The 13,860-nt window shown below is 38.5% G+C and overlaps 2 protein-coding genes across 2 annotated transcripts in view; one reads left to right on the forward strand and one right to left on the reverse strand.

Moving 5' to 3' along the window:
- Window positions 1–13,860, reverse strand: part of LOC117374337 (apoptosis regulator BAX-like) — a 240,471-nt gene that overhangs the window by 160,276 nt on the left and 66,335 nt on the right. The window lies entirely within an intron of this gene.
- wnt9b (wingless-type MMTV integration site family, member 9B) lies at window positions 359–6,613 on the forward strand. The gene is made up of 4 exons (XM_033971490.2): window positions 359–528; window positions 985–1,238; window positions 2,963–3,228; window positions 5,688–6,613. The coding sequence occupies exons 1-4, from the start codon at window positions 443–445 to the stop codon at window positions 6,147–6,149; spliced, it is 1,068 nt and encodes a 355-aa protein (XP_033827381.1). The 5' UTR covers window positions 359–442; the 3' UTR covers window positions 6,150–6,613.

A 13,860-nucleotide genomic window follows, 5' to 3' on the forward strand; every position in this document is an offset into this window, starting at 1 on the left:
TTAGAGTTAAAATCCTTTTGAAGAAAAACAAATTAAAGCATCCTTATGGTAGCTTTGAGGGTGACAGCCCTAATATGACACAACGTAGACCTGGGCCTGAAGGCCTACTGAATAAAGTCTATGAACTATAAGTCTCACTAATATTAGGACAACACTAGATCCCAGTGACTGTATAAAAAGAAGCACTGCGCACCTGGGTGGCGTTATAGTGGGAGGTGACATCCAGTAACATTACAGAGCCTCAATCCAATGAGGATACTGCAAAATGATGCGCGTCTCACCCCCACGCCCCAGAGCGCGCCCTGCCTCTAGCGGACCTCTGGGCCCGGCGCAGCGGATTCAGAGTCTGTGTGGGGCCCCTTAAAGAGGTGCGCCGAACAGGCGGCAAAGACTTTCTCTGTTCAAGAAACAGCGAGATGAAGAGCATCGCCAACCCGGCACCATGGGCTCCAGGCTTCCACGGACCGCCTGCCTACTGCGACTTATCGCGCTGTGCATCCTCCTCTCGCACACCGCAGCTTATTTTGGGTCAGAAAGTTTTCTGTTTATCTCTTCACTCACGCTACTTTGTTTGTTTTAACTACGACAGGTGTATCCTATCATGTGTAAACAGCATAACAGAGGCTACAGGCGTAAATACGCACGAGTATTACGCATAACAAGCAAACCAGAATCACATTGAATCACCAGAATGTTATTTTAGAATGTTATTTTAGAATGTTATTCTAGAATGTTATTTTAGAATGTTATTTCAGAATGTTATTCCAGAATGTTATTTTAGAATGTTATTTTAGAATGTTATTCCAGAATGTTATTTTAGAATGTTAGGCTCAGGCTCTTTATCCAGAGTTTATTAGTGCGGTGGGCATTTGAGCTGGCAACACTGTGCGCGCATCCATGATGTTTTTATTACTGCCATTGAAATAAATTTAGTAATTGCAATTTTCAAATGTTTTTCAACATTTGTTTCTTTTTCACACTTAGGCTGACAGGTCGAGAACCTTTGGTGTTTCTTCCCGGTCCCATTTCCAACGAGGCTCCTAATGGAAAGGCTCACCTGAAGCAGTGCGAGCAGATGACCCTGACCCGGCGGCAGAAGAGGCTGTGCCGCAGGGAGCCGGGTTTGGCCGAGACGCTGCGTGAGTCCGTGCGCCTCAGCCTCCTGGAGTGCCGCTACCAGTTCAGGAATGAGCGCTGGAACTGCAGCCTGGATGGACGAGGGAGCTTACTGAAAAGAGGTGAGTTTAAGAAGGGTTTTCCAGATTACTGTTTGTGATCTGAAATTGAAGTGCCAGTTATTATTGAAGCAGACTGGTCCAAGAGGTCTAACTAATAAGACATGGCAACCCAGTTGTCTTTGTATAACCATGTGTATGACACATGTTTATTTAAACTTTATCAAGGTTATATGTGGATGCTGTAGTCTTTTATGCATGTGTTACAATCCACACAAGTAAAAGGGTAAATTTGGTTTGAGACATGTAATAAATGTTAATAAATTATAAACTTCTCAAATTATTTTACTTGGTTACGTAATTAATCCAGCTGTTCTCAAACACAAACTATAGGCCTACTATTTCACTTTTATGTACATAAGACCACAGGCAAAGTGAAGATTAAATCCAGTTTGTATGTTGAGACTTGTAGGTACTATTGAATGTACTGTAAATGATAAGATTAACAAACGTTTTAGTGGGTTATTTAATTAATCCTGCTGCTCAAACCATCTTGAATAAATTGTAGACCTGTTGTTAAGCTCTAAGTGGAAGATTATAATTGGTTAGTTACTATGTTGAGACATGTAGGTACTTGTAGATGAATGTAAACAAATTAAATGCTTCTGACGCTTCTGTTTTAGTAGATTATTTTATTAATTGTATTGTTCAAATTCTCTTGAACTCATCATTAGTCCACTGATAAACTGTTTAAGCATGTTAGAATACATTTGGTCACTATGTTGAGACTTGTATCCTTTGAATGTTCAGTTAATTATAAGCTTCTCAAAAGCTTTTAGTGGCTTGTTTTATTAATCCTTTCCTTATCAAACAGGCCTACTGTCTTACTAAATAGTGTAGTCCTATAGATTTGTGCAGTGTTTGTGAGAGGGTTCTCCAGCTGCAGAGCCGGGCTCTTTGATGCTTATACATATGGATATGAGTGTGTGGGAGAGCATGAACAGGTCAGCGGAGCTAATGAGGGAGTAGAGAGCCAAGAGTTGTGGTGTGGCTGAGTCCGCTGTGGTTATTTTTATCTGCGGAAAGCGCCCATTCCCAGAGGAAAAGGGTGGCGCGATTATCCACTTTCATCTTGGAAAAGCCTTCCTAGTCAAAATAATAATTAATTGGTTCAAAATAAATGTCTCTGGGGTAAGCAAACAACAATGAGTAACCCGAATGAAATGGCCAGAAGATAAATCATGACGTAACAGACTGTGGTAGTGGGGAACTTGTAAACACTATAAAAGTCCATCAAAGTTGAGCTGATGAGTTATGTTGTTTTTATGTTTAATCGAGTCTTTTTTTTCATTCTAACACCTTATTTATACATAGGCCTACCTTTTATTTGAATATGTGTTACTAATATTCTTCATTCTTTTATGTTGCACATTGTCAAAGCACATTTCTATCTTATTAACTTGGTACCACTTTATAATAATGTTATATGAGTTAGTGCATTAGTTCATTATGATTCATGTTAACATTCATTTTGTGGCAGCAGTAATGAAACATTTTCTGATTGTGATATTTGAGTAACTTTTTAAAAACTAGTTTACATATTTTTTTGTTTATTTGTTCATGACATATAACATTAAAAAAAATATACAAAAAAATCTTAATTACATGTACTTAACCTTTTATTAATAGATTAGAGGAAGAAGAAGTCCACTGCCAGGATTCTGATTAACTAACCTACTCATTTGCCCATCACGGAACATAACAGTTTTGTTTTATGTCCCCTCAAGCCTTCAAAGAGACCGCATTCCTCCTGGCTGTGTCTTCGGCCGCTCTGACGCACGCCCTCGCCAAAGCCTGCAGCTCGGGACGCATGGAGAGGTGCACTTGCGATGACTCTCCGGGGATCCAGCATCGTGAGGCCTGGCAGTGGGGAATCTGTGGAGACAACCTCAAATACAGCACCAAGTTTATCAAGAAGTTCCTGGGCCAGAAAAGAGTCAGCAAGGACTTACGGGCACAAGTTGACGCCCATAACATTAACGTTGGAATTCGGGTAAGTGTTAAGTGTAAACAAATTGCAAGGGGATATTACATCAATTCATGGGTTACATGTTATGGCAACCGTTGTCCGTCGTCATAGCAGTTAAACAATTCAAATCAAAATAGTATATCTTTTGAACGGGGGAAAGGACAGGTAGGAATCATGAACCTGAAAACCTTTTCTAAAATGTGATGATGTCATACGCCCAGATGGGGGAGGGGCCAGGGCCAACTTTCCCTATTGATTACATCGTACTTTGCCATGAAATATCCAAAAGGTAAACTCACAAATGTTGAACTTGATAACCTTCATTAGTGACTAGATCTTAAAACTCACTGCAAAACAACAAAAACATGCATTTTAACAATATTTATTTTAGCTGCCGCCCCATCTGTACTGAAGTATTGGCCTATAGAATGAAAACTCAACAATATAACTTTTTTTTTAAAATAAATATTCAAGATAGAAATCCACAAACATTATAATCTATCATTATTTGTTAAGTATTGGACCCACAATGTTAATCGTATGGCCTAAAGTCCTTTCCACTGACAAAAATCACTAGCATGTATGAGGTTATGCGATCAAATAATTCCACTTCTTTTTATTTATACCAATAGAGAAAATGTCGAACTTCATGCCAGTTTTTATGTCATGCAGATAGGCCCAGTAATTACAGAGATATTAACCAAAAACAGGTCAACAAATCTATAATCGGACAGGAAAACAGCAGCTTTAACCATAGAATTGTGACCTGCCCTCCAGCTCAGTTTTAAAGTATAGTGATTTGAGTGTGTTGTGAAGCCACGTGAGCACAACCATTTGCCGTTCATTAGATTATACACAATTTTATCAGTGCTCTGCTATCCCTGAGGCGAGAAAAGGCTCGTCCCAACTACTACAATTAGTTGGGACGAGCCTTTTCATGACAAGTATACATCTGATAGAACACCATCAGGGGTTGTAATGTTATGTAGTGGCAGCCAAACAAGTCCCACCCCCCCTCCCTCAATATAATTTAATAGATAGAGCACAGCCAGCAGTTGGTGAGGCAGTGGTGGGGTATGGGGAGACAAGTTGACTGGCGAATCGTTGGAGCCAGGTGTTTCTCAGACATGATAAAGCTTGCTGTGCGGGCCTACAGGAAAATTAAAGGTCTTCCGTCAGTTGGGAACGATTATAACTGTGGCCTCTTTTTAATATACGAGCAAGCATTTTTTCCCAGTTACTTCTTCAATAAATCCTGCTAATGTTCGTAACCACCAGTGTGTACAAGTGCATTCGCCCCAGGGATTTGTCTAGCGCTCCGATGAGGATGGGTTGGAAAGAGAGACAGGAAGACATATATATCTTATCTCATCTAAGTTTATTGTTTTCCACGCTTTTCGCTAATGTGGCTAAAAAACAGAGGCTGTGTTAGCCAAAACAGTGCCGGTGCACTCTAATTTCTCACTAACGCCCTAAGGCAATCCATACCCGTAAAAGAAGAAGCTATGCATACCTATCAACACAAGACTACCCTTTACTTCACCTCAACTTTAGTCTAACCTCTCTAACCCCAATCTATTTTCCAATTGACTGATCACTTGTCATGTTAACCACACAAACCACTACAATGTTACTGGTTTTAAGACAGAAAATTCTTATCAATGTTTTTTCCATGAACAGACATGTAGAGAGAGGAGGGTGGGTGGATTCCTCAGTCTGCGCTGTTTGTCGCCTCTGCCTCGGGCTCTAGAAAAGTTAGAAGCAGACAGAGCTAGTTCGAACACATGGAAAACCTATAAGGAATCCAGGAAAGCTGTCCAAAATGAGCAATGCGCGCTTAATGAAATACAACCAGCCCCCTCATCTAGAATCCATAGTGTCAGAAATTTTGAACTAAAGGACCACCTCTAACCCCCAAACCCTCCCTGAAGGAACCTGCTCACTCCAGCCCAGATAGACCTCCCAGATAAGAGGCCAAGCAATGAATCAAATGGGGAAGAAGCTGACATTTTTCTACCTTTTTCCCATCGTTTATGTTGGTGGGTCTCAAACTGGGGCTGGGTCCAAGTTAGAAACGCAGCTAATATGTTTACGTAGTTTTAGGGGCAACATACTGGCCCATATTATCTGTTTTTGATCTATGTTACAATGTTGTTTCCTTGTCACAAACATACCTGGAGTTGTGTTGCGTAGTCCTGCATATATTTAAAATGAAAAGACTCGGTTCCACCTTATGATGTCATGTGGTAATGCAGGAAGTGCTCTACTGTGTCTGTAAACTCCATACACCTTCACTAGAATCATTTTGATGATTTCAGCCCTGGAATTGCCAATCTTTGATGAACTAAAGGTAAAAGGTAGCTGTTAACTTGAAAACTACCACTGCATGACGTCAATCCTGAACAGTAGTACTAGTACCTATGGCAGATTAGATTATGTATGCATATTTTGAGATGGTACTTATCGCCCTCTTCTCATAACAGGCTGTGAAGAGTGGACTGAAAACAACTTGCAAGTGCCACGGCGTCTCTGGTTCCTGCGCTGTCCGGACGTGTTGGAAGCAGCTTTCTCCTTTTCACGACACAGGACGCCTACTAAAATACAAATACGACAATTCAGTGAAGGTCCTGAGTGTCACCAACGCCGCTACTGGGGAAACCGAACTAGCCGGCCCACGGAGACATAGACAAAACCTACGCACTACTGATCTGGTGTATCTGGAGGACTCCCCTAGCTTCTGCAGGGCATCGCGATACTCAGCAGGGACAGGGGGGCGGACTTGTGCTAAAGACACCACCTGTCAGAGTTTATGTTGCGGGCGAGGGTACAACACAGCCATGAGACTCACCAGTTTATCGTGTCACTGTCAGGTGCGCTGGTGTTGCCATGTGGAGTGCCAAACATGCGTCAGAGAAGAGGAAGTGTACACCTGCAAAAATGCATAGCCAAAGGACACAGAAATTTATTTGAAAAACTTCATAAACTTTGTGGAGATGGCTGGACAATGTCATGGATTGATTTAAAGACTAAACTGCATGGGTCTTGCTCAAAGCACTGAAATCTGCCTAAAAAGTGGAATTATTTCTGTACTGGACTGAACTGGATGTTAATAATTAACAGAAATTCAAAGTTGGGACATTGTGTGAAACGTATTTTTAAAAAACATATGCATTTTATTTCCTCATGGGGATGTTACTGCTTTTCCAAGAATATTTTTGAAATATAGCATTAAATCTTATCTATCTCCATGGAAACAAACAGTTGATGCCACAGGTCAGATCATGTGAGAGGCGACCCCACTAACAGAAAGAATGCATGTGTTTTTGAGCAATAAAAGCAAACATAATGAAATGCATTGATTATACATTTAAAAGTATATAACGTGGAACATTCCAGGCAAAACAATAATATCTCCACAAAGACAAGCAGGTGGTGGCACAACTGAAAACCAAAAAAAAAAAAAAAATGAAAACCACTTCACTATTTACATGGAATTAGAGGGCTGGTGTATTATCTCATCAGGATATTGGTCTTTTTTAAATTAAAGGTCCTATATTACACAAAATGGACTCTTGTGAGCTTTAAGTTATAATGCCTCAAAAACATACCTGGAGATGTGTTTTGTTTCATTCACACATGTTTGTAACCCTTAATTATTAGTCTATCTACAAAGAAAGCTCAAAATGCTCTGTTCCATCTTGTGATGTCATGAAGTGGTAGTTTTCAACAGCTCCTTTTACTTTTTGCTTTGGAGAGATTGGCAACTCCAGGGCTGAAATCATCCAAGTGATTCTAGTGAAGGTGTATGGAGCTTAAAAACACAGTGGAGCACTTCCTGTATCACCACATGACATCACAAGGTGGAACAGAGTGTTTTTAGTTTAAGAAAAGAACAAAGCCTAAATATGCAGAATTTGTGTGTTAAACATGTGTGAATGAAACAAAACACAATTTCAGGTCTGTTTTTGATGAGGAAACAATATTATAATATAAATCAGAAAACAGCGTAATATGGGCCCTTTAAATGTTAGAAAGGGCAACACATTCAAAACAAAAGGATGCAAATAGTACTAATAAGATACAAGTAGTGCCATGGTTAAGCCAAATACTGCCATCTGACATAAACAAAACACAAAATCTCTTTCACATTTGTTTGTTAATAGTGCATAGTGTTTGGGGCTATGTAAATACAATATCTTTTGACTATTTATTGGAAATTCACTGAGTCTGTCCTACTGCTGTTTTTATATTGCTTCATTCCTGTTATGTTCCCAGATGCCTTTGAGGTGTCTTTGATGAAATATGCCTGTCTCCTTACCTGCTGTACACTTATTTTAAAGGTCGATAAATGCACTTAAGTTGCTCTTGTAAGTAGATTATTTTATACTTATGTGATAATTGAACATGTTTTCTATGTGTTGCTGGAGCAGACTGATACGCCACTAAAACAATGTAACTTTACTTCATGCATGATCAGGGGTATTGTGTAAAGAAATAAGCCGGGTTTCGGTTGATCTTATGGAAATGTCTATGTAAATCAATGCATTTAACCTAATGTGTTTCGAACAAAACAGGAAAGTGCCTTAAGCAATCAAACTTGCAACATATCTTTGAACAATACAATAGAGAAAAGATGTTTTGTTATCAGGGGCCTGTGTGACTGTTGGTATACACTTTCAAGTACTGAGACACAAAAAGCTTTATCAATGGGGATGTCATTATAATGTAGTTTCTTTATCTACCTAAAATCAACAACAAAATCAGTACTCCCTTACAACCAAAGTCACTCTATCCATCGTCGAGATTTAAACCTGCATTAAGTAACTTTTAACTTTTCTTTTCTTATTTATATAGCACATTTAAAACAACTTCAGCTGCCCAAAGTGCTTCACATAAAAGTCAACCTAAAACAACAACAACAACATAATCAATATATCACTGTAAAAATATTTTCTACCTCATTTCATCTTTTAGCAAAAACCAAAAGACTTTTTCACTTCATGCTGTAGCTACACAAGCTTATGTGTATATGTTTTGTACAGTGTTTCTGTTAATATTCTGGCAATAAATTGCGACTTGATTTTGAGCATTATATTTAAAACTGGTTTATACTAAATAAATTGAAATACATTTTTACATTGCAGTTTGTTATTGGTTGTAAATTTAAATGTAATGACAATAAAATAATGACACACTTACACAATTTCATGTTGTTTTTTACTGAAAATATCCACAAATAGTGACCCCTCTAGCCTTATTTATTCAAACACAGCACAATCTTCATATTAATAAAGCTTAAGGTACATTTCATTCGCTCCAAGGGGAAACTGGTCTTCAGCATTTGACCCTTCTATCAGTGCTACTGGGGCAGCCTGTCAGGAGCAGTGGTGACCCATCTCCAGATCTTGAGCCAGGCTGGGTCAGGAGTACTTTAGCTGAAGGATTTTACATGTTTTGGATTAGCAGTTTGCCTGGGATTCAGAATACACACTTCTTCAATACTTTGCGAAGATGTGAGTCTGGTCACTGCTGAATCTTCCTGTTTTCAAATGGGAATGATTGACAAGTGGATTAGCCAATCGGGGACGGAACATGGTCCGTCCTTATCGGAAAAAATAAAGGAAAAAAATCTCACAGGAGCTGAAGAACATGGCGGATTTCTATAGAATCAATGAGCAAAGCACTAAAATTAGTTAATCTGACGTGAGATAAATTTGATTTTATTTTTATTCATAGGTGACCATTGAGCTCTTTTGTTTCACATGTCACTGAAAAAAATAATAATAATTTGAAATTGAAATTTGATTGATTGATCACTTTTAACCGGGCTTGAGACACAATGGAGGATGTGGGACCAGACTGTATAAACTCTGTATAAAAAATAGAGAGAAATATCACTCTGGGTTTGTCAGGCAAGTTAACAATAGTAATTTTGCTTGATATCATCTGAATCAATCTGAAGATTGATTTATTTATTCATTTTTTATTTTATTTTATCAGGGACAATGAACAGAAGCATCAACTTAATAAAAACAAAATAAGTCATCTTGTGGCAAGTTTTGTTTCCACCACAAACAGGTTTATGTAAAGCTATAATTAAATAATGATTTGTACTGATTGAGTCATTCATTCACAATAAAACTTTCAGTCTCATCTAATTTAAAATGACATTAGCTGAAACCAAAGCACACGGTCACTTTCCCTGACAACACGGTGCGTGCAGTGACTTCAGCGAGTTCACCTGCCCAATTTGCAGAGTCAATCCACCAAAACCACTTCCTGGTGATGCCACCCCGCCCTTCCTTTAATCTGAAATCACTGCGGTCTCACTGCCTGTGTCACCCACGGCAACCGCGCGGGCATCAGGTGAGGGAGGAGGCGAGGGGAGTGGAGCGAGGGGCACGTGTGGGCAGGTGTTGTGCCTCCAGCCGAACACACTGACAACAATAATGAAGCTGATGACAAGGATGACGACTCAGAGAAAATGGCTGACTAGTGAAGAGCAGCGGTTGACCTCAGTTTAACAACTCTCCAAATTAACACTTTACTTCCCAACTTGTAATAAGTATGCAATTTCTATATGATTAAACTTAAATCATAATAATAACAAGTACACTTAAGAGCAATACAGAGGACCATTATTAAAGACTTTTAATATATCCTCCAGGGTCTTTGGTGCTCCCTCTAATTGCTATCATTACATGTTATTATTCATTATTGGAAAGCCTCACTTAGGATAGAGGGAATTAGAAGACAGTTTGGAAATGACTAGTTCTTTTCATGGGGTTAATGGCCTAAAAGCACCACACAGGGTACAGCGGGCCGTATAGAGGAGTGATTGATGCTCGCCGTGTCTTGGGGCAAGTGCTGCTTATGATTTATGTAATAATCTTTAAACAAGGCCGGCGTTGCAACACAAGGGAGACAGAGGCTATGTAGAAAACTGCTTATTCTGCTTATAAAAAAAGTCACTCAAGTAACTAGTCAGTAAGTACTAAAAGTAAAAGCATTTAAGTATCTGTCAAGTGTTGTTAATTTGTTAAAGTATTAAATGTAGTGATATTGATTAAAAATAGCACATATTTTGATCAACAGCAGCAGTACAAATCAATTTCTAAATTTTTTTAATGAATTTTGTGTAGTTTTGTTTGCTCAAAGTCAAAGCTTGAACTTGAAAACTTTAGTCAGGACGTTACCAGATACCAGATAACAGAAACTAATCCCTCAAATCATATAAAAAGTACTTTCTACTTTTCAGTTCAGTTCAAAAATGTAGTGGAATAGAAAGTACAGATACTGCTCTCAAATGTACTTAATAAAAGTAAAAAGTTTCCACTGTAAAATGTGCTTAAGTAAAGTAGATACCTAAAAATTATACTTAAGTACAGTACTTTACTACTTGTAGATAACTGATAACTAACTCATAAGCAAAAGTATTTGTAAGAAATCCAAGGGATCATGGATTGTTTAAAATTGCTGTCCTGTTTGGAATGTTGATTGGGAATTAGTAAGAAATTTGTACAGCACTGAAAAGATAACAGGAAGTATTGCCACGAAGGAGAATCAAAATAGATGTACTTTCTAAATGATAGTAGTACTATGGTAACATAGTACTATGGAACAGCCTCCCTCTGCCTGTCAGATCCTCTTAGTCTTTAACGCAGTTTAAGACTAGACTGAAAACCCACCTCTCCTCCCTGGCATTTAATACCAGCTACACAGGATATCTTTGTGTTTTATTGGTGTTTTATTGTTGTACTGTTGTGTGCCCATGTATCCTGTTATCTGTATATTTGTTTGTTGTTGACTTTTTATGTGAAACACTTCGGACGCTTTGGGCAGCTGATCCTATATAAATAAAATTGAACTGATTTGATATGTGCACATTAGCCTTACAATTCCTTGAAGTAATTTTGAATTGTGAATGTGAACAGAGATCTTTTGTAAATGTAATTTCAAGTTCTTATGACTCACTTCACAAGAACATAGTTAACTGGCATTCCTGTGTTGATGACATAAGCAGAGGTATTCAGTTTTAGAAAGCTCTACTCCCTGTATTTTTCTTCTCATCTTATTAGTCAGTGGTAGAAGATAACAAAGTACAAGTAGTAATGTACTGCAGAAGTAGAAGAAGTAGAATTTTCTATTTGTTACTTAGGTAAAAGTACAGATGCAGAGGTTACTGTATCTGTACTTACTCAAAAGTTCCTATCTATTTAAGTACCCATTTAAAATTGTTCTTTAAGAGTAAAAAGTACAAGAATTTCACACAAGTGTTAAATGTAGAGATAATGATTAAAAAAATAAACATAATTTGGTCAGCAGTAACAATATGAATCAATCTCTTAATTTTTCTTATTAATTTTGTGTATTTATTTTTGTTTGCTCAAAGCCCATACTTGAACTCGAAAACTTTAACCAGAATGTTACCACGAAAACGGTAAAAATAACCTCTCAACCCCTCAAATAACCCCTACTTTTCAGTCCAGTTAAAAATATAGTGTACATTTGAAAGCAGAATGTAGTTACAAATGTCGTGAAGTTAAAGTAAAAACTATCCACTCTAAAATTAAAGTAAAAAGTAAAGTACAGGTACCTAAAAATTCTACTTAAGTACAGTACTTTACTACTTGTACTACCTTCCACCACTGGGGCAAGTACACGTTTAAAAATCTACTCAAAAATTATTAAAAAAAATAAATAAAAATACTAGAAGCAAGTATTTTTAATGAACTATTTTCCGCCCCTGATGAAGCCAAATCAGTCTTTCATGACATAACACATAAAAGCGCATACAAACATTTAATTTAACGATAGCTGTATTTGTTTTCCCCCTGTGTCGCATAGACCTAGACTGGAGGCTCAGAAACTTGGAGCGACATAAGCCGGATAACAGAGGGGATCGCTCGTGGCCTTGGCAGCACTCTCCCGCTGCACCTCTTGTTGTTTTATAATGAACTCCTAAAGCTTTCATTTCCCTCAGTGGCTTCTGTAGAGGGGGGTACCGGGATGGGGGCTGGATTCGCACGCACAAGCCCCAAGGGAGGCTGCTCTGCCGGGCTACAGAGAACCAGAGACAGGTGAGGGTTGGACTGAGAGATGGAGGGGTTTTGCATATGGTTGTGTGCATACCTGCTCTGCACACCTGTGGTCACTGGCTGTGTGTTTGTAGTTGGATTTGAGCTACGGGTTCCAGCTACAGTTGCTACCTCTGTTCTCACTATTGCGCTGTGAATGACAAACACAATGTAAAGTAATGCCTGTGTAACTCTACCTCACCTGTCTGGTTCAGGGACAGGGTGCTATGCCCACGGAAGATGGATGGACTCAGATGTATAGAGGTGTAGCCAGATTTGTACTTCACTATTACTACAAAATAATATCACCCAAGTAGAATGGAAGTAGTCATCGAGTACTGAGCAATTTGTTATTTTTTATTAGATTTTTATTTTGTGTATTTGCTTTGCCAAGAAGGTTCCACAAGAGGATCACATTTTTATTTAGCGCTTTTCCACCTTTACGTCAAGGAAAAAAAATCACCCATTCACACACACATTCATACGCCAATGTACGCTGACATTAGGGGTGTCTTGCCCGAGGGCACAATGGCAGCATTCGTCTGTGGGAGCTGGAATTGTACCGTCAACCTGTGGATCAGCGGATTTTTACGTCGAGAGCGGGATTCAAACCGTCATCTTTTACGTCAGTGGAGGAACACTCAACCAACTGAACTACTGTCGATATTATGAAATTAAACTCATCTATCTCCATGGAGACAAGCCACAAGGCAAAGTTACACAACAGATCTGTGGGGAGGTGAGCACTGCATGTTTTTTCAAGGTGTTTTCATTGTCAATAAAACACTATACTAGACTAAATTAAAGATAGAAATGTTAAACGACATACCATGGAACATTTGAGGCAAAGAATTCATATCTCTATGGTGATAAGCAGGTGGTGGACCCCCAGCCAGGAAATTTTATCTACACTTTATCTATGACAAACAATGAGGCATCAAAAAAATAAAATATAAATAAATAAAATAAAAAATATTTCTTAGAAGTTTATTCATTCAAGTAAAGAAATTACTACCAATTTGGAAGTAACATAACTACTTTGAGTATTTTTTAAAAAGGCAATATTTTTAACCAGTCAAAACAAAACAAAGTCTAAAAACATATACGCTAGCTTTAACATTTTTGCTCAAGTAATCTCGACATTGTTATGGTCAATGGTGTGTTTCAGGACGATGCCCACACCTTAGAACAACTTTACAAGACTCGTTGTTTTGTTTAGTGAGCAGACAGAAAGATATTATCCATAGCAGCAAACATGCCACTGGGGTTTATGCATCACTTATTTATACAGGAACACTAGATTCTTACTGAAGCATAGAAATCCTGGTAGATATTTTGCCAAAGGAAGGACACATAATGGCTTGTAATAGGAACCTGGGAGCCCTGGGTCAAACTTGTAGACTTCCGCATTGAAGAGAAGATGATTATGAGGCATCAAGAGTAATCCCGCTCCTGGACATCGCAATGAGACACAATTGGAATGACAAAGAAGACAGGTACATAAGGTGAAACGGATTTGGTACGGTCTTAGAAGAAGATGGAAGCTGGGGAATACGCCATGTGGTAGGAATTTGGTATG

This window comes from Periophthalmus magnuspinnatus, chromosome 8 (assembly GCF_009829125.3).
Source record: "Periophthalmus magnuspinnatus isolate fPerMag1 chromosome 8, fPerMag1.2.pri, whole genome shotgun sequence".
Classification (NCBI taxonomy): Eukaryota; Metazoa; Chordata; class Actinopteri; order Gobiiformes; family Gobiidae; genus Periophthalmus; species Periophthalmus magnuspinnatus.

Bases quoted from the DNA above. Each gene is read 5' to 3' on its own strand.
- wnt9b (XM_033971490.2), top strand. From the start codon at position 443: ATGGGCTCCAGGCTTCCACGGACCGCCTGCCTACTGCGACTTATCGCG. The intron at 529-984 runs GTCAGAAAGTTT...TTTCACACTTAG, and splicing joins CACACCGCAGCTTATTTTGG to GCTGACAGGTCGAGAACCTT. The intron at 1,239-2,962 runs GTGAGTTTAAGA...TGTCCCCTCAAG, and splicing joins AGGGAGCTTACTGAAAAGAG to CCTTCAAAGAGACCGCATTC.